At 47.3% G+C, this 19,775-nt stretch overlaps 2 protein-coding genes across 3 annotated transcripts in view; both read right to left on the bottom strand.

Annotated features, from left to right (window-relative positions):
• Positions 1 to 2,460: 2,460 nt before the first annotated feature.
• On the bottom strand, positions 2,461 to 4,251 carry FAM71A (family with sequence similarity 71 member A). Its single transcript, XM_011364505.1, has one exon. The coding sequence runs from the start codon at positions 4,249 to 4,251 to the stop codon at positions 2,461 to 2,463; it is 1,791 nt and encodes a 596-aa protein (XP_011362807.1).
• Positions 4,252 to 8,138: 3,887 nt separating this feature from the next.
• ATF3 (activating transcription factor 3) overlaps positions 8,139 to 19,775 on the bottom strand; it is a 49,868-nt gene continuing 38,231 nt past the window's right edge. Inside the window, exons 1-4 of one of the 2 annotated variants that reach the window (XM_011364504.2) lie at positions 16,039 to 16,056; positions 13,838 to 14,081; positions 10,778 to 10,885; positions 8,139 to 9,601 (exon numbers count right to left, since the gene is read on the bottom strand). In XM_011364504.2, coding sequence (XP_011362806.1) covers positions 9,404 to 9,601; positions 10,778 to 10,885; positions 13,838 to 14,077 — 546 coding nt within the window. In that variant the 5' untranslated portion in view covers positions 14,078 to 14,081; positions 16,039 to 16,056 and the 3' untranslated portion in view covers positions 8,139 to 9,403. Of the gene's footprint in view, positions 9,602 to 10,777; positions 10,886 to 13,837; positions 14,082 to 16,038; positions 16,057 to 19,775 lie in introns of those variants that run through there. The other variant, XM_023533208.1, reaches the window with a different exon arrangement.

Genomic DNA, 19,775 nt, shown 5'->3' with positions numbered 1-19,775 from the left:
TCACACGGCACCCCAGGATTCAGCTACCTGCTTCTCCAGCCTCGTGGCCCTCCTCTCCCCTTGTCCTCCAACCAGCAATACTGAGATGCTTGCAATTGCTCAACGCACCGTGATGTTTCAAGCCTTTGTACTTTACACACGTTCTTTTCCATGACCCGATGCTCTCTCCGCCCGTCCCCGGCACCTCCTCCACCTTTGTCCTTGCTCCCCATACTTCCTCCCCCTGGCAGAGCCCTATTCATCCTTAAAACTGCCAATTTCTCTGTGAAGCCTTTCCTTGCCCCAGAACTTCTCAACGGATCCTGTTCCCAGAACATGAGTCTCTCACATCCGTCACTCGAAGCTGTGATAATTACTCACACCTGTCCTGTTTCCTTTACTGTCTCTGTGCCTCAGTACAAGATCCGGGGCCGGCACACAATAGATGCTGCTTGAAAGGTGTCACACTGGGGTTGCTCTCTCTCTGCACCATCATCTCTCACCTTGAGAAAGTTCTTGAAATGCTCTGAACTCCTGTTTGCTGATCTGCAGAATGGAAGAATGTGAGAATCAGGAGGGTCACGTGCATTAAAGACTATGAACAGCTAAGTGCTATGCACATGCTTTCATAGCATTTACTTCTTCCAGACTAGTGTTTACCTGCACTTGCCTGTGTGGAAATCATAAGATGAAAGGAATGTCATGTGATCTTTTTGTAATTTCCCTGCCCTGAGTCCATGGAAAAGCTGGTCAAGAGTAAACCATTAATTCTGCCTGCCTGCGGCCCCCAGTCTTCTCTGAAGCTCTGGGTTAATGATTCTGAGGTTGTTTTCTTCACAGGGCCCATTCTTATCTAATCTTTGGCACGGTCCCTTCTTTCTTAAGAATAACTTGACTCACTCCAATAATTCCCCATCCTGGCTGCAGTGCAGGTCATGTCAGAGGCTGGGGACAGAAGCCTGGGAGCCAGACTGAGCTCAAGGGTGGTCTGGACGCTTTTGAGATAAGACCAGCTAAGGGCTGTGAGCTCACTGGAGTTCCAAAACCAACTCACAGTGGCTTCCCAGCAACCACACCTCTCCTGCCCCTCAATCCGTAAACTCAGCGCTCATCTCTATAGAGTTTTGGAACGTGCAGGTAGGAACACTGATGTCTTAGGTTCTTGTGCTGGCCCAATCTCCTTAGACTTGTTTGCTCTGCCTCCTCCCCACGCTGAAGACAGGGCTGTGCGTGAGCAAAAGTCCCACTATGCAACTGCAGCAAGTTACTTTCTCTGAGCCTCTGTGCTTTCATCTGTAAAATAGGGATATCGTTCCTTCTTCTCCTAATAACCAAACAAGGGTTCTTGTAATAATTTGCTTAGGATAAATGTAATTTAAAGACACCGGACCTTTTAGACATAATACTTTTGTACCTACATCGGTGAAAATATAAGAGAAGGCATTGGTTAAGGTGTCTCTGAGGCAGTAACTTCATCACAATTGCCACAATGATTGTACCTCTAATTTCAGAGATATTAAAATGTGAAAAAAAAAAATACAACCACCATGTACCCACCACCTTGTTTAAGAAATCACCCTCAGCACCGAAAGCCTTGAGTTCACCAACTCGATGTCTTAACTTTCCGCTCTAGAGAAAACTGTTGTGCCGTTTTACTTTCTATTTTTGTCTCGTTTTAGCAGATTTGTACCCCATGCAGTGTATTGTTTAACCTTGTTTTTGAACAGTTCTCTAAATAGAATTATATCCTATTCTGTGACTTGTTTTTTTTTTAAATAAATTATGAGTTTATCTATGCTAATGTGGGTAGCTGCCATTCATTTTTCACTATTATCCCAATCTACTCATATTCTACTGTATTATCAATTCTGTTGTTGGAAATTGGGCTCTTTCCAGTGTTTTGATAGTTTCCAGTGTTTGAGCGTTTTTGCTAGAAACATTCTCATATCTGTCTCCTAGAAGGTGTTTCTCCAAGGTTTGCAGGAAAGGAATTGCCACATTAGACGAGACTCCTCCCAACCAATGATGCTGCCTCCCCTTTTCCCCGAATAGCCCGAGGGGATGCGAGTCCTGTTCTTGCTTTGTCTGTGGACCTTTGGGGGAAGAAATGTTTATAAAAAAGGATTGGGAGATCGCAGAGGTAGAACCTCCCAGACCATAGTCCAGCTTTCAGTCATGACTCTGGGGAACAAGGACGGTAAAGAGTTGAGGCCAGATGGAGCACTCCTGTAGCCCCAGCCAAGCTTGGCGAGGTCAGGCTGCTCCTGACTGCAGCACAGGCTGCAGCTCAGTTGACATCACAGAATCCACTGTGAGGTCATGACTGGGCTTCGGGACATAGAAATTCAGACAGAATGCAGCATGCCATTCTCAGATCGCATTGTTCTTTATTTAAACTGCGGTAAGGAAAGCTGGAATAGGCTCTCCAGGGATCCTCCCCTGAGCCCTGGCTCCCGTTGCAGCTTCCGGCTCTGGGTCCTATCAAAGGGCTTCGAAGGTCACTTTCTCCCTGGTCTCAGGTTTCACACTATCAGCCATGTCCAGCCCTTGGCCACTCTCTGTTACCTCCGTGCTGGTCTCCATGCTCTTCCTCTCCGTTGTCTTAGTCAAGATGTCCACATCCTTAGCATGTGGCGAGGCCACTGCTTTTGTAGTAAGATTGGCTTTGACATTCCTCAAGAAAGAGCTGATCCTGCTGAGTCTCTTGGTTGTGGAACTTGAACTAGTCGTAGAGGAGCTCCTCCCTGATTTGTGAGAGATCCTGGACTCCTTGGTGATGGGAGCGTGGCTGATGCCTTTGTGCGTGATGACACGTCTGCCGCCCCCTGGGCTGCCACGGCCTTTCTCCTTTTTGTCATCTCTCTGTCTGGCCGAGGACCGGCCAGATGATTTTTGGAATACTTTATCTCCCCCCGCCTTGTGTCGGTTTTCAGACACCCTGCGGTGACGGGAACTCCTGAGAGCTCTGTCCTTCTCCCTTCGCTCCCTCCTCTCCCTTCTGCTCTTGTGGGCTTCAGCCCTGGATGGAGACACGTGCTGCCGCCTTCTCCCCGGTTCTCTCACGCTGCCTTCCGTGGGCACGGTTGAAACGAGAGCTGCCACAGCTGGATCGTTGGCTATTTCTGCAACAGCCTTGCTAGTAGGTTCTACTTTTGCCGTCGCAGTGATCGTTCTGGCCTCTGGGGAGAGGCTGGTGCTGGAAGGACACTCTGCGGGCTTGTCTGCAGCACCTGCCAAGGCCACTTTGATGCTCTTTGCGGACATGTCGGCAGCGCCCGCCATGGCTATCTTGGTTTTGTTTCCTCCTGGACTCATGGTAGCTGCCCCTGCTATGGCTGTGCTCAGCTCTTCAGAGGCAGCAGACTTGGTTATCGCCAGGCTCAGAGCGCCGGCCGTGGTGCCTGCTGCCGCCCCTGCTGACACCCCTGCTGACACCCCTGCTGACACCCCTGCGGACGACGCTTTGTCAGGCTGTGTAGGTTTTGTGTGTGAGGTGGCCACGTCGGGCATGGCAGTGGGATTGTGGGAGTCATATTGGGTTCCCTCCCCCCCAGCAAAAGCTGCAGAGGTGACCCCAGACACCTCAGAGACCACGTAGAGGCTTCGGATGCTGACCTGGTCCTGATCCCCTTTCCCTTGGAAGTCGGCGGCTGTCAGGCTCCTCCTGTCCTCCTCCTCAAACGCGGGCATGCACAGCATGTCCTCGGCAGGCGTGGCGTAGGTGCTGCTGTTACTGTCCACCGGTGGTCGCAGGAGGTGAATGAGCTTTTCCCAATAGGCAAAGAGGTCTTCCCGCGCATTCAGAGGGGGACACAGCTGCAGGTAGCAGGAGCGGCCAGTGGCGAACTTCAGGCGCAGCTGTTGCTTCTCACGGTCGTGAATGGAGATGCGCACGAACTTCAGGGGAAGGAGCCTGGTCAGTTCTAAGGCCTTGGCAGCCTTGCGGCTTTTTCTCTTGGTGACTTGGCCTTGCCCAGCAGGCCGCTCACAGCCGGTGGCGGGTCGGGCCAGCAGCATGACATCCGGCAGAGGGAGGATGGGGCTGGTGGACGCAATGCCCACGGTCACCATTCGGACGCGGTTGTGCACGTCGATCACTTCTCCCCTTTTGGTGATCTGGATAAAGTCGCTCTCAAATATAGGTGCGTACTTGAAGATGTCATACTCTCCCTTGTACAGCTGTCGCTGTAGCTTCCCCATGGCGGTATTGAACATGCCCACGCCGGAGCCGCTCTGGGCCGTGTAATATGGTAACAGAGACTCGCTGTTCATGGCTGTGACTTATTGTGAGCAAGCAGTGCTGGCAAGGCAGGCCCCAGGCTCTTCTTTTTTTGGCCTCTCTGGCAGAAGAGGGAGCAGCAGTGCTCCCTGTCACGCAGATGGCCCTATGGCAGGTCTCTCAAGCCCACCCCACCCCGCTGGCCCCCCTGTAGCCTCACAGCCTCCCAGAGGCAGGGGTGGGGGTGGGGGTGCAGATGATTCCAGTGGGGATGCTGGAGGGCGCCTGGACCCCAGACTGAACCTCTTCGAGGATGTAAAGATGTCGAGTGGGCTCCCCCTCCGCCTCGCCTCGCCTCCACCTCTGATTTTTTATTTCCCCAAGAGGCTGTGAACTCCACTCTCTCAGCCTAAAACCCCTGCGCGGCCATATTTATCCTCTGCTGCCCTTTGTGAGGTGTCACTGTCACATACCCCTTTGTTCCCATCCCACAGCCACCCCCTCATGGCAGGGCCACCATCAGCCCCCCGAACACCTCATTGTCCCCACAGACGACAAGTCTACCTGCCAGGGACTCAGTTGGGGACCAACATAAAAACTGGACAAAAATCTGTAGAAACATAAGATCATGGGATAAACATGAACAATTTGAGCTCGAGGTTTAATTTTCTCGAATAACCTAAAGTTGACCTGTTCTTTCATAAAATCTCAGTACATGTTGATGATAATGACCTTTAATAATAGCATTAAAAATTGCTTCCCCTGGGCATCATGCTATGTTCTTCACACAGGGTTGCAAGAATCCATTGAGTTTGGAACTGTTGCCACCACCTGCATTTTACAGGTGAAGCAACGGAGATGGTATCACTTGCCTAAATTCACACAACTAATGGTAGCGGAGGCAGTGTATGAATGCAGGCCTAGCTGATTCTAAAACCTTTGTCCTGAACCCCTACAGTACTTGGCCTCACAAAGAAAGCTTGGGCTGACCAAAAGCTTGGATTAATTTAACTACCTTCAAGAAGACCCATTCTGTGCATTATTATAAGTTGCACGATTAATCCTGTATGTGTGTATATGTTATGGAAAGAACTCAAGACAGTGGCTGGACTAAGTTGGGAATTAAATTATTCAGGGGTCCATCTCATTTCTTCCTCCTCCACTATGCTTGTGCAAACAGTCTGTGTGTTGAGACCTAGTTATTCTCTCTTAAGACCTCCAGTGAAATGGTGGGGGATTGGGGCATGGTAACCTGAGATGTAAGCTTCAATTCCAGGCCCTCCTGTAAAACCTCTCTACCATGCAAAAGTGGTTTGGGAGCACCGACACCTACGGGGAGCATGTACCATTTTACCTCCTGCCTTATTGCAAAATAACTGTTTTATAAATTGTTACGTGAACATTCTGAGAGACCCCTGTTCCCAACCCACTTATCTCCCAGTTTGATGTGATGCCCGAAATTCCACCTACGAGGTTCATTCCTTGAGGATAAGGCTGTTTTTCTGCTCAAATATACACATCTGTCCATCAACAGGTAAATGAATAAACGAAATTTGGTCTGTCCATTCAGTGGAATATTATTCAGCCATTAAAAGGAATGAGGTGCTGATACATGCTACAATGTTGATCAACCTTAAAAACCTACTGAGTGAAAGAAGGCAAATATGAAAGGCCACATATGATTCCATTTATATGAAATATATATTAGAGGCAAATCCATTGAGATGGATATTAGATAATTGGTTGCCTAGGGCTGGAAGGAGGGGAGAATGGGGAGTGACTGCCTAATAGGTACAGGATTTCCTTCTGGGGTAATGAAAAATTCTGGAACCAGTGGTGTGATTACACAGTAGTGTGAATGTACTGAATGCCACTGAATTGTACACTCTAAAATGGGTACAATGGTACATTTTATGCTGTCTATATTTTAATCACACACACACATGTACACACAAACATGCATACATATACTCCTACTCAGAACCCTTAGAGTTAAAAAAACATAGGTTTCCGCTTTAGAAAGGCCAACTGTGTGACCTCGAGCAAGCTACCCAGCTCTTTACTTCCTCATCTGTCAAATGGGGACAGTAACAGTTGCTGGGAGGACTGAATGAGACAATGTATACAAAAGGCTGAGCAGATTGTCTCAATAGATGTTCCTTTCTTATCAGCATTAGTCCTCAACTGGCCCTTTAAGTCTTGGTGTAAATTCCTTCCCGAGAGCAGTTTTCAATAAGACAAAGAGAGAAGCTTCTGGGGTTAGAGAAGACTGAATGATCGTGGGTAAACCTGGCCTTCTCTGAGGTTTTACCTCAGGCGGATGGGCATAAGTACTGTTCACTCCACAGAGAAACTGCCTGAACGCAACATGTTCATGGGGTGGGGATGAGGGGAGAAAGCTTGGTTTGGGTTTCAAAAGTTTGTTCAAAACCAATGGGGAGATATTAGAATAAAGATAGTCAGCATTTTAGCTTTTTGCAGAAAGTGAAAAATTCAAAACCTGTCCTGTGGCCAGAACAATTTAAAGCTCTTCACTCTGAAACAGGTGTCAGGCCAGATCTCAGGGAGGGGCGAGGGGACAGGATGAAGACAGGAGAGAGGAGGGAGGGTGGGTTTCTCATGCCTCATCAGTGGGCCATCACCACAGAGGCGGCCCATTGAAAAGACTGTCAAACTAGGTGCCTGATTCTGGCAGAGGTCCCGTCCAAGTTTATTTTCCTAGAGGCCCCCAAACTTCCCTCTCCGTCGAATGTAAAACAAGATGAACTAAATAACTTGATGGTAAAATGATATTCATCCTTTGTTTTTATTATTAAAGTATCAAAACATAAACTTGGCTACAGAAAACAAAACTATTTTCATGCATTTGTGTAAAGAACTTACAGTTCCATTAACCAAAAACAGTGCGTTTCTCACATCAATTTTTCTTGCCATAGCCACCAACCCCTTCCTTCCTCTCCAATCCACGGCTGTCCGTGGCAGCTTAGAAATTGTCTCGAGTTTCGTAACAGCTGATCGGTGGCACCTATACCCACAACCAGTGTGTAAATGCAAGGAATTTTTTTCCCCTCCACCAGGATAAAGAAAAGATTATCTCCTAAAAGAAGGGGTGAATCGGTACTTCCACCAAATGGCTCTTTACAGATTAAGAACTACCCCTGATATGCAATTAGGACACCTGTGCCATAAATGATAGTTTAAAGGAACTATACCCAAGCTCAAAAGAGTAGGCACCATTCGCGTGTGTGAATTTCAATATTGAATGAAGCCAATATCTCTTTGAAGAGCAGCATTGGTAGCGGAGCAGTCAGTTTTTATTTCTAGCCTGCGAGTGTTACTTATGTGCAGAGCAAAGAGCAAGGGATCCTAGTTCTGGAATCAAATTGGGTGGAATGCTTTTCTTTGAATCATGACACCAATCCCATCTAAAATTATTCTCTTTCTTCCTCTCCACCCTCCCTCGCCACTCTTTTATGATATCAGAAATACATATTTGCAACAATGAGACACACATTTGGACATTATAATAAATGTAATTCAAGAGTTCTGTGGCAGAATGTAAGGTGTCTGTCCATGGCTCAAGTTGAACAAGTGTACGTTTTAGGCTTTTGTACATTCAGATAAATGGATAGTTGAGGTATTTAGCAATTCAGATTTTATAACAAAATTCTGTTTTAACCAAACAGTTGGCCTAAAGGATTTACTTGGTGCTGTGTTCCAAGGATTTTTGATGAGAAATTGAATATCAGATGCCACAGACTGAAGAACAGGATTGAAAGTCAATTGTCTCAGCTAGTGGCACCCCAAAGAACAAAGGAGAGCACTTGGAGAATCTTTAAAGCTAAATAACCCTCTCTCCAACCCAAGGAGAGGAAAGGGGTGGGAAGTGACTAGATCTCAACAACCAACTGATTAAAAAGAACAGAGACCAGCACAACACTTAAGTTTACCATATCTTGGTTCCAATATTTATTATATTGACAGGTTAGCAATACTGGGATAAATAAGTCATATTTTCTCTTACAGAAAATTGTAATGATACTATTGCGTAAGATTAAACACTCTGAGGATTTCACAGAAATGTCAGAATTTAAACAGACAGTAACCAGAGTCCTTGTGGCCAGTGTGAATGACCTCTCACATCTGTCAATGCTCTGGGCCAGATTTCTACAAACATCTGCATGACAAAAACAATGCCATTAACATCCAATAATGCGAAAGCCTAGGCATCACCTAGCTTCAAACAAGTCTCCACTGAATGTGGTTTTAAACTGCAAGAAAAGGAAAATGGAATATTCTTTGGCTCTTCCCGCCTAGAAATAACTCCTGACCTGTCACTGAGCAAGAGTCCTAACTCTGTGGACGGTGGACTAACTGCTTTCCTCCTGCGACATTGTAACTGAGTTTGCAACAGAGGACCTGCAGCCGTGCACATGAATTTTACGTTCGTGCCTGGGTGCCAAGGAAAGGAGGGCTTTTCCGTTGGCACAAAACTGTACCGCCGGCCAGCCGAATTCTGCTCTCCTGGAGCTGACATGCTCTTCTGGACACGTGAACATGTTGTAAGACACTACGCCTGGTGATATCCCCCGCAAACTCTCAGAAATTAGATCTGAGGGAAGTCACGAAAAAGTCACACCAGTGTTGTAGGAACAAACATCGGGAGAGCACAACGCCTAGTTATGAAACAAACACCTTGCACACAGTAATTCCTGTAAATAACAGCGTATTTGCTAGAAGCACAACCGTGGCCATTGCACAACTTTGCTAAAAGCCATTCTCACTCCACTTCCCTTAAAGTGACCATGACAGTGGCAGCGGAGGAGGTGGCCCTACCCCACCCACCCAAGGAACAGATACTTGTTCTGCATGAATCTTAATGGTGGGCGTCCTGGTTTTTGTAGAATCCATACGAAAGGCAGGCAGGACCCTAACGTGGGGCCATCTGGAGAATCCAAGAATGGCTGGTATGTTAAGGCCTAGATCCTGGAGTTGAGGCAAAAAATGCCCTTGCTCTGGTCCGAAGTCCACTCAGGGCAGAATGGAGAGGCCCAGCTCGGCCACTGAGCCCTCCCGCTTCCAGGGGTCTTTGCTGCTGGGATTTGAGAGGTGCACAGGAAGTCAGATCTCCAATGGCTGCAGGGTTTTGGATGTAGAAGGAGGATTGGATGAGGACTCCCCAGTTGTCCCCATAACCACAGCTGCTTAGCTCTGCAATGTTCCTTCTTTTATCTGTTGGATAAAAAGATTTCTTTCATCTTCTGGAGTCCGCCCGTTCTGAGCCCGGACAATACACGTGGGCCGATGAAGGTTGAGCATGTATATCAAATGCTGCTTCTCATTCTTGAGTTCCTCAATTTGGGCCTTCAGTTCTGCATTCACACTCTCCAGCTTCTCTGACTCCTGGGGGACAAGCGACAGAGTTATTAGGAATAGAACCAACATCCAGCAAGGGGGGAGGGGGTGGCCAGGAGGTGGGGCAGCACCTGGGACATGTCGGGGCTCATCAAGCTGGGAATGGCCTGCAGAGGAAAGCCATCGGGCTCCTGCTACAGTGCCCCACAAAGCAGGGACAGCAGCATTAGGTTTGGGAGAATCCAGACCCTGGAGAAGCCTTTAAACTTAGAGGCTTCTTCAGAGATGCCTTCGAGTTTACACTCAAGACTAAGTCAGGTTGTGAGTCTGATAGTAATGAAGCTGCAACAGAACCAAGAGCTCAGAGATCTCCTCTGCATGAGTCCAACAGCCCACGTGCAGGTCATCTGGACTCGCAAGGGCCTTGGGGGCCGGGGAGAAATTCAGACTCATAGTGCTTAGTCTTTTGTGAGTCACTAATTTCATTGAGATGCCCGTCTCCCCAGAAAGAATACATATGGCAACACACAAAATATCTTAATTTTCACTGACTCCCTACAGCAATCAACAGAACGCTTGGGGGACCTGTGGAACCGGCGTGAAGACTCTGCGCTGGCCTGTCCACACTTAGGGGAAGGGACATGATCACTGGAAAGACTGCACCGTGGGCCACCTCACCCACCACAGATTCAGTTCCCTTCAGGACGGGATGCTGCCTGAATGCAGCCAGGAGCTCACACTATTGGATGAGCCAAGAAGAAGGGCTGCAGAGTTAAGAACTACACAGGAACACCAAAAAAAGTGTAACCACTGCTTGTGGATTAAGGAAATAACTTGTTTGAAGCGATTAATTAAAGGCTTTTCATAGTGAGCCAAATGAGAGCTGGCAGCTTCGTCCGTCTCTCAGAAAACGAGCAAACCTCTTTAACTGCGCTGACATATCCTGCAGCCTGGAAGCTGCTGGACTTGTACAGACTGGCCGAGACTGCTGTGATTTTTAATTCACACACCTGCTTTTTACACATCCAGAGCCACATTCATTGTGCTAACAGCTTTGTTACCTCTTCATTTAGCCACTGGCATTTCTGCTACCCAGCTACAACACCCTTCTCGGGGAAAACACTTCTGGGTAGGGGGCTTTTTAACTCCCCTTCCGACAGTGACATGAGGTTGGTGGGGGACGGGCGTGAGCAAGAGGAAGGGGCGAGGCGAGAAGGCGCTCACTTTCTGCAGGCACTCTGTCTTCTCTTTCTTCTTGTTTCGGCACTTGGCAGCTGCAATCTTATTTCTTTCTCGTCGCCTCTTTTTCCTTTCATCTTCTTCAGGGGCTACCTGTCCAATTCAAAAGGCACGTGCTTAATGGGAGGCAAGAAATGCAGCCCACCTCAAATACACTGCCCTTTATTGCCGGCAAAAACTGGCAAACCAGGGGGGTCCTGATGCTAGAGGACCCGGAAGGAGTAAAGCCCCAGCCTTTTGCATGAAACCTCTCTCACACATGTGATCTTAAGAACGAATGATGAAAAGCAAAACCTGTTAGTTTAAATTATATTGGCAATATTGGTAAATTAAAATTTAGCTTATTTTAAAAATGCATTTTGAAATAAGAGTTTGATATTCAAATTGATAATCACAGCGGTCATTTAGATCAGGAAACAGATTCTGCATGGTAAATACGTTCTTTCCCCTAGAACCAGGAATGGGCTCAAGAACATCACTGCGCCACCCTCTTCCTCTGCCTCTTTCATTCAAGACCCAAGGGCAGCCCCATTCGTCTCCATCTTCCTTCGGAGCATCAGAGCACCTCCCTCCTGAATTCAGGAGAAGCCTGTGGTACTCCTAGAGAAGAGGAACTCAAGCCTGTTACCAAACAAAGTGGCATTACAGCCCACGGCTTGGTGCCAACAGTGGATGGTGAACTAGAACCATCCACTGATTCATCCTCCAATTAAATACTGATCTCTTCCTCTCTGCCCACTCCAAGCTGCCCACTCCAAGCCAGCCCCAGGGCTCCACAGAGAACAAAACCCTGTCCTGTTTTAGGATCTGGTCCTTTTGGATCTGACTTGATCGGCGAAGTTCGGCTGCTGGACCTGGCTTAGAGGCCAGAGTCCAGCTGGGGTGAAGCACTCGTGGTGGGCTGTGTGGGTGACAGTTAGGCTGCTCATATCAGGACTTGTCGTGTCACTTGTCACTGCTCTAGACTTCAGACTTCAAACCAAAGAGACCCTGGCATGCCATAATCAACACACATCTGACTTAATACTCATCCTTTTGGATTAGATGACACTGACTTTGCTTGGACTGAGATGGAAGGCCTTGCAATTTAGAAAAACAAAGCCCAAGAGGGAAATAAGGTGAGAGAAATTCCATCTTTTACATCCTGGATCGGAGAACCACACAGGCAGAAATTTGGGTTTAGACTAAACTGTCTTTAATCCTAGCTTCACCACCTGTGAGACCTTGAATAAGCTACCATGCTCTTCTGAGCCTCAGTTTCCTCATTTGTAAAATGAGATCAATAATCTTACCTACCTAATAGGATTGCGATGAGAGTCAAATTAGTGAACATATGTAAAGTGTTTTGTACAGTGTTTAGCTTATAGTCAGCACTATGTATTATTCTTATTATTATTATTAACCTCACCATTGGTGTCTTCATCAAGAACTCAGCAACTCTAGTATTTCCTTTACAACCCTACAGATATGTTTTGGATAGGTGGGGGAGAATTTGGGGTTTTCTCATATGACGAAGTACTAGAAAGTAGAGCAAAACTCAGAGTCACACACTCAGATGTGGAAAAGCCTTTCTAAAGGCCATTTAATTCAGTCTCCTCAGTTTATTAATGTAGAAATGAGGAATTCAACCAACAAATAATAGTAATAGTGGCCAGTACTAATGTGCCCAGGAATCACCAGCTCCTGGTCAGTAGACCAGCAGGCTACAAAATCCAGATGTAAACCCAGGCCTTCGGCTCATCCTGTGTCCTCTCCGTGCTAAAGTGACCCAAACGCCCAGGGTGCCTATGGGTTTCACAGGCTCAGTGTCTCATTTTAAGTTGAGAATTACAGCAACCAAGGGGACCAGAACATTCAAGTAGGTCGGTTGGTGCATACTCTCTCCAGGAGGAAAATCTACTTGTTAAACTGACCTATCTAACATCAGAAGGTCATTTGATGAACACAGGATTACAGATGGGTTGGGTAGCTTTAAGAAGTGTTTCCACAAAGCAGGTTGCCTGCTTCTTCCTTTGGAGAACCCTCCAACTATCCTTCCAAAATGTTCTCCTCCCTTCTACGGGGATCCTACTACTTCCATTGCATCCTATTATCTCAGGATATTTAATTAGAAAATTAAAAATTCCCTTGAGTGTCCCATGATCCACCCTGCACTGTCCAGTATTGCACTGGGTACCTATGACCTCCCCTCAGGTTGGTTAGGGCCCAGCCAATGCCCCTCCAATGCCCCTAATGATGCCTTATGGATAGAGCATCACACGATAGTCCCAACTACCAGTCACTGAGCTATCACTCAGGTCCTCTGCTGGACCCTTAACGAATGTAATCTCATGAACCCTTAGATCAGTCCTATGGTGAAGTTATTATTATCCCCACCCCCCTTCTATAGCATCATATTCTTAACAAACTTCCTTTAAAACCCAGTTCCTTTTTGGCCAGTTCCACTATTCCTTGCCCAAAGGCAATGTTCATGCCAGTTAAGTAAGCCTGAAACACCCCCATCTTGTACCCATGTGGCTTCCCATCTCACTCTGAGTAAAGCCATATCTATATAACAGTCCATAAGACCCAGCATGATCTGCCTCCCACCCATTACCTCAGCTCCTCCCTTGTTCTCCACCCACATGGACCACCGCCACTCCGCCACTCCTCGTGTGCACCAAGCACACTCCCCTCTCAGTGTCCTTGTTCTGGCTCTTTTGTCAGATACTCAGGCCCCTCCTTCTCCTCCTTCGAATCCCTTCTCAAAGGCCATTCTATCGGTGAAAGCTTTCCTGACCTCCCGATTTAAAACAGCACCCCCACCTCTACTCCGCTCTAAGTTCCCTTTTGTTGCTTTATTTTTCTCTTTTGCCTGTTGCTCATATTGCGGATTCACTTCTTTTGTGTATTATCTGTCTCCTCCCAGTAGAAAGTAAGCTGCCTGAGGGCAGTGATTTTGTTTTATTCATGCTGCAGCCCTCTTCCTAGAGCGCACCTGGCATGCGGTAGGTGTGCAGGTGTGCGACAAGCGCCAAAGGAACGGACACTTGTGATAGAACCTACCTGGGCTTTCGTGACTGACATCTCGAGAGGTCTGCTGCTGACAGTGACTGACTCCAGGGCCGAGGACATCCGGTGGCAGAGGTGCTTGTTCTGGATGGCAAACCTCAGCTCTTCCTTGACAAAGGGTGTCAGGTTAGCAAAATCCTCAAACACCAGTGACCCAGGAGGGGACAGGCAGGGGACGATGGCAGAGGCACTGACTTCCGAGGCAGAGACCTGGCCTGGGTGTTGAAGCATCATTTTGCTGAAAGACACATCGAAACCCAAACTACTTCAGGGATTTGGGAGCAATGGGACCAAGTTCTCCCACACCTACGACCTCCAACCCAAGCCCCAACCCAGGCGGAAGTCCCGTAAGCCCTCAGCTTCTTCCCTCTTTCTTTTTTTTCCATTTCATGCCACCCTCAGCTTGAGTAAAACAGGTTCTTAAAATATACAGCTCAATGATATGGATAAAATGCCTAATTGAAGTTTATCAAGGGTGGCATTTCAGGCTATTTTGAATTCACAAAAGCATTAGTTTTGGCTGGTGTGCATATATGCAAACGTAGCCTCAAACAGTAATGAAAGAGGAAGGACATTAAGATAAAAAAAAAATTAAAAAAATAAAAAACCACAGCGAAACTATTATGTAACTCCATTTCCAGTCTCTTTTTCGAAAAGGAACTTGGTATCTGAAATCAAGTTAGATCTGTCAATCAGTGGAAGTTTATAAAGCAAAGAGTGGGGGACTCCTGAATTTAGCAAATATATCTTAACTTCTCCCTTAGGAAGTCGGATCCAAGTAAATGAGAGTGAGGATGGTGACTGTGGTAGGTTTGTTTCTTTGAGCCAGCAGGGGATGGGAGATGGGGATACAGGTGACAAGGGACTAGTAGCCCCTTTGTAAAGTTGAGGTTAGTGAAGCAAAGACCTCAGAGTAAAGAAAAGTGAGGTGCTAAGAACTTGGACCTCGTCTGGAGGACTTGTTCAGCCCTGTGGTGTCTGGAGAGACTTGGTCTGGGGGCCAAAGGGGAGCAGGACTGGTTCTGGCACTAAGGAGCAGTGCGACCTGAGCTCTCTCAGTCTCAGTCTTCATCTGGCAAATAGCTGAGAGCTTGTGCAGCACAGGGACTGAGTCTCCTGTCGCTCTGTCCCAGAGCCTGGCCCAGCGCCTGGCACCAGCTGCTCCCAATTCCTGCTGAACGCTGGAGACTGCTTGACTAAATATATGAAATGGGGGAGCAGCAGTCAAATCAAATGGCCTCTGGGGTCCCATCTACCTCTATCATTCTACAGCCTAGAGAATCCAAAGCTGCAATAGGAAAATAAAAGGTAGAAACAGTAATAGTTTCATAGTCTCAATTTGGAACAGCCCCCCATCGATCTTTCCCTGCCATGTATTTCCTCCAGCAGTGGCTGTAGTCATTTCTCCAGGGGCAGTGACTGTGGAGATTATCTAGGCAGGGGGGCCCCCTAGAGCGTCCCTTTCAATCTGGGGACCTTTGCCAAATCCAGCCAGACAGGAAGCCCTTTGGCAAATCTCTAATGAGTGCCTTCTTCATTTAACGAGTGCTTTCTTCATACCAGAAACCTTATGTAAATGATCTCATTTAATCCTCATGAGAATTCAGTGAGTTAAGTCCTAGCCCCATTTTACAGGTGGGGCAACTGAGGTTTACACCAGCTAAATAATTTGCTTGAAATCATAGTGTGAGACAACATCACAATTTGGAATTAGGTTTGACTCCAGAACTCATGCCCTTAATTTATAGAATATTATTTCACATCACAAAAACAAAGCAAAAAAACAGGGCAAATTTTTCTTGGGGAGTGGAGGCTGGCATGGGGATGGGTGGGAGTCCTGGAAGTGAATCGATGGAGGGAAGACTAAGCACAGAGCCACAGGGAAAACTTGAACTCTAGGTAATGAATTGTTGAACTTTCTATGTTAGGGTGTACACTCAGGCTGCTGCCTGCATTCTGGAGTATGTATAAATGGGTCTTTATGTATAAAATTCTCAGACTGGGGTCAGAAGATTAAGATTTGAAGCCCACTTACTTATGTGTCATTGTTATACCTCCCAGTGCCTTCTTTCTCCTCTGTAAAAGAAAACTGGTAACAATTGCTCTATTTTCTCATAGGGTTGTACGAGGAGTTGAGAAAATAATACATGAATATGCCCTGGAAAACATAATGGGTCTGGGAGGTGTGTTCTTACTGGGCCTCCCGCGGATCTCTCCAGCACGGGTTTGGCTCTCTGACAGACTCTCTGTGAGGTCCAGGTGGGAGGGTGGCTGGTCACTGGCTTTGATCTCAAACACTTCTGAATAGAACACCCTGACCTCTAACTCCCCCTTAAGATTGGAGAGACACTGTTGGAGGCAAGAATGCCAGGTCAAATAATGCCACCATTGATTATTCAAAGAAACCCAGGAAATGTGTGTAACTCTCTTCTAAAGCCTTGTGTCATGAGTCAGATCTGAGGATCTTCTATCAGTTTAATCCCATAATCTTAGGATACTTGGAGGGGACTTCTCTTTGGCAGGTGATAAACTCTGAGACACCAGCCTTCTACAGCCAGAGGCTTAAGAGTCTCCCGTGCATTTATGTTTTCCTTCCCTTCCCACCTTTATTAACAATCTAGTAGCTCAGGGATGGAATTCAGAGCCACCTCTGGGCTGGCCTCTGGAGAACTGGATGGCTCCCTTCTACTTGGGTAGTTTGAATTCCATGGCAGTTGAATGTAGTTCGTTTCACCACCCAACTAACTTTATTAATGAGCTCTCAAGGCTTGGGGTCTAGTGTTTGGACATTTTTTCCCCTTCTCAGTGTAAAGTCAGCAGTCCTGATGAAAGAAACTGAAGAATGTCAGTGGTGTGGAATGTTTGTATGAGAAGCACTGGGTGGGCTTACTAGGGGACGGAAATGGGCTGTAAAAATGTTAAAAGCCTCAGTAAAGTAGTTGTATCTGTAGAGATTTGGGCTTTCTCTGCACTTAGCTAAAGCTTAGTTTCTTGAGATACTTTCTAGTTATTTCTTTATTTAACTCTCTTAAGGTATGATCCAGCCAAGAGTCAGGCTGTGTTCCTACAAGGAAAATGAAGTTAAATTTTCAGACAATTTTTTCCAAAAGTTGAGACCCTTTAACATCCCTCTCATTTAAAAATATATATATATGTGTTTGTAATTTTCTGAGTTGACTTTCTACACTGACCTTAAAATTGCCCAGACTTGCTGTAAAGAACCTGCATTTTGCTTCTGTCTCATTATCTCTAATCATATCGTTGGAAATTTCATCATTTTCGAGAAAGTGAAACTTTACTCGCTTATTTCTTTAACTGGAAATTCGACTCCTAGATTTTCTTTCCTTGTAGCTGTGAACAACTGCGTTGAATTTTCACTTTTAATTTTCATCTCTTTCCACTAAGGGCTGATCATAAAACATCTTACCGTTGGAAGCCAACATTAGTTTCTGGCTAATTTCATATCTTGGTCTTTCTCCCAGCCCACTGGAAGGTTGGAGGTGTAAGACTGGGCTTCAGGACCAAAGTCGATGCTTCTAGGCCTATCACTACCCCTCACAAGCTGAGCACGCACTGACAAGCCACTTGTGGTTCCAGGGCCTCAGTCTTCTCGTCTGTGAAATGAGACGGAAACTGCCCGCCCCAGTTCCATCCCGTGGCTAGCTATCAGGAAGATCATATGAAATTCGTGAAGGTGGGTTTACACACGTCATTACTACTGTGATTCCACTTTCCCCATTTCAGGGGGGAACTCATAACGTCGTCAATGCAGTTTAGCCCCATTGATCAGAAATTAACTGGAACTCTCAAGAAATTCAAGTCAGTCACAGCTTCTTTGGCACTTTGATTGACCCCCAGGCTCTGAACACATCAGGTCAATTCCACCCCACTATTTGCTAGTACCAGCTTGTCTCTACTGGTGTTATATACTTAAGAAATAACTAGTTCTCACTCATGAAACCATTTCTGGTTTCTGTGGTATCCTGGCTATGTATTTCCTCCTCCCAAGGACAGTTAACACTCGGAGCCACTGACCCTGCTCTATGCCCAGCCAATCTGAAAAAGGCAGAAATCATGGGCTTTATCTAATAGGATAGAGCACCCAATATTAAAGGTCAGGTCTTCATTTGTAATTTGAGTATAATGAGATCCAGGACGGTAAAGTGACTTGCCCAAGGGCATAAAGCTGGTGAGTGGTCCTGCCCAGGCCAAGCTGTTGACCAGCCATCCACTGCTCATTTTGCTCCATCACTAATAGAGATCCAACCGAAAAGGCAACTGGAAAACAGAGCCACTGGCCAGGTAGATGAGGGGTCAATAGTCAAGTAACCTGGTACCCACCACAGAGGAGGCTTTGACAGGACTAGACAAAGAGGGAACATAGAAGAAAGAGAATGAGGGAGAGAAATGGCCAAGAGGGAGAGAGAGAGGGAGCGTGAAACGTAGGATTAAGACAGGAAGGGTCCAAAGGCTCGGACAGCCGCCACAGGTGCTGGGAGCTGTATCTTATCCACACTGTGGGCCTGGTGCTACCTGCCACTTGGCTCTGAAACCAGACAGACAATAACAACTGCAAAACCCACCCCCACTCCAGGCTTTGTCTGGAATATCCTCAAAGCAAGAATCTATATGTTGTAGTATTATTCTACAACAAATGCTAAATGCAAAACAAGGGGCCAGTAATATCAATTTCTCCATTTAAAGTTGGGGAGACGGAGGCCCCAAACAGATGTGACTGTCACCAAAACTGAAATAGGTATACGGGAAGACAAGGTGACAGGCAGCTCTCCAGGACCACAGTGTGGATAAGACAGCACCTGTGGCATCACTTCTCTGCCCACCGCCCCCCCCAACTAAAACACTTTTTTTTTTTTTTTGGCTCCATCAAGGATTTAGCAACTCCTTTATTTGTAAGGAAGCATATGTGACTAGGAAATGAAATTACAGAATAGAAAGTAGTTAGGAGGAAAGGAAGCAAGTAGATGAGATGAAAATGAGGTGTCAGGGAGCAGAGAAGGAGAACCAATCCAATGGGGGAAAAAGTTGGGAAGAGAAGAGATGCCCCGTAGAGAAGCCCCCTTCCCCCCATTGCCTCAGAGGCTGGTCAGTGACATTAGCTAGAAACCCCTCTCATTCAAGTCCCCTCACTGGCCCCTTTGTTTTCAATTCCACCGCTCCAGAATCTCAAAATCTTCCGGCCAGTAAGAACCTTAATGGTTATCTGGTCCACCCACCACCTTACGCAAGCAAACAGGCAGGGGGGCCAGTAGTGTCTTTGTGCCCACGACTCCCAGCTGAGGATACTGAGGCTCAAGGACATCGATGCAGTATAAGGTCTCAGGGTCCTGGCCACTAAACCATAATGCCATTCTCTCCATTGCCTCAACAACTGGCTTCGCACCCTCACTTCCCAGCGGGTCACCATGGACGAAAGCAGAGAAGTCCGCGAACCCGCGAGAGGAGGAGCCAGAGTCACAGGTACGAGAGAAAAGCGTGAGAGCCTTGGGACAGGAAGTCTCAGGACCAGGAGTGCGCCCCCAGCCTGTGCGGGAACCCTCTCCGTCTTCCACCGCAGGACCGCGACAGGAGCCCTCGCCACCTCTGAACTTATCCCAACCAACTTTCGCTCCCGGCTCCCTGCGATCTCGGGTGCGCAGAGCGACTCCCAGCGGCCGTGTCCGCGCCCCTGGTCCGCCTGTCCAGTCTCCATTCATTCCATTCGGCGCCTGGGGCAGCCCTTCGGCGAGCCCCCGGCCTCAGCGCCCCTCTGCAGACCTCGGGGAGGCTGGGCTCGGGAGTGGCAGAGCCGGGACACCAAGCAAGGGATGGACAGGACAGCGAGCGTGAGCGCCTCGGAAACCCCCGCGCACCCGTCTCCGCAAGGCGGGTAAGAAAGCGCTCAGCGCGGAGACGAGCAGTGTTCCCAGGCGGG

Source organism: Pteropus vampyrus, unplaced genomic scaffold (genome assembly GCF_000151845.1).
Source record: "Pteropus vampyrus isolate Shadow unplaced genomic scaffold, Pvam_2.0 Scaffold98, whole genome shotgun sequence".
In the NCBI taxonomy this organism is placed as follows: Eukaryota; Metazoa; Chordata; class Mammalia; order Chiroptera; family Pteropodidae; genus Pteropus; species Pteropus vampyrus.
This window is presented reverse-complemented; position numbering and strand designations above follow the sequence as displayed.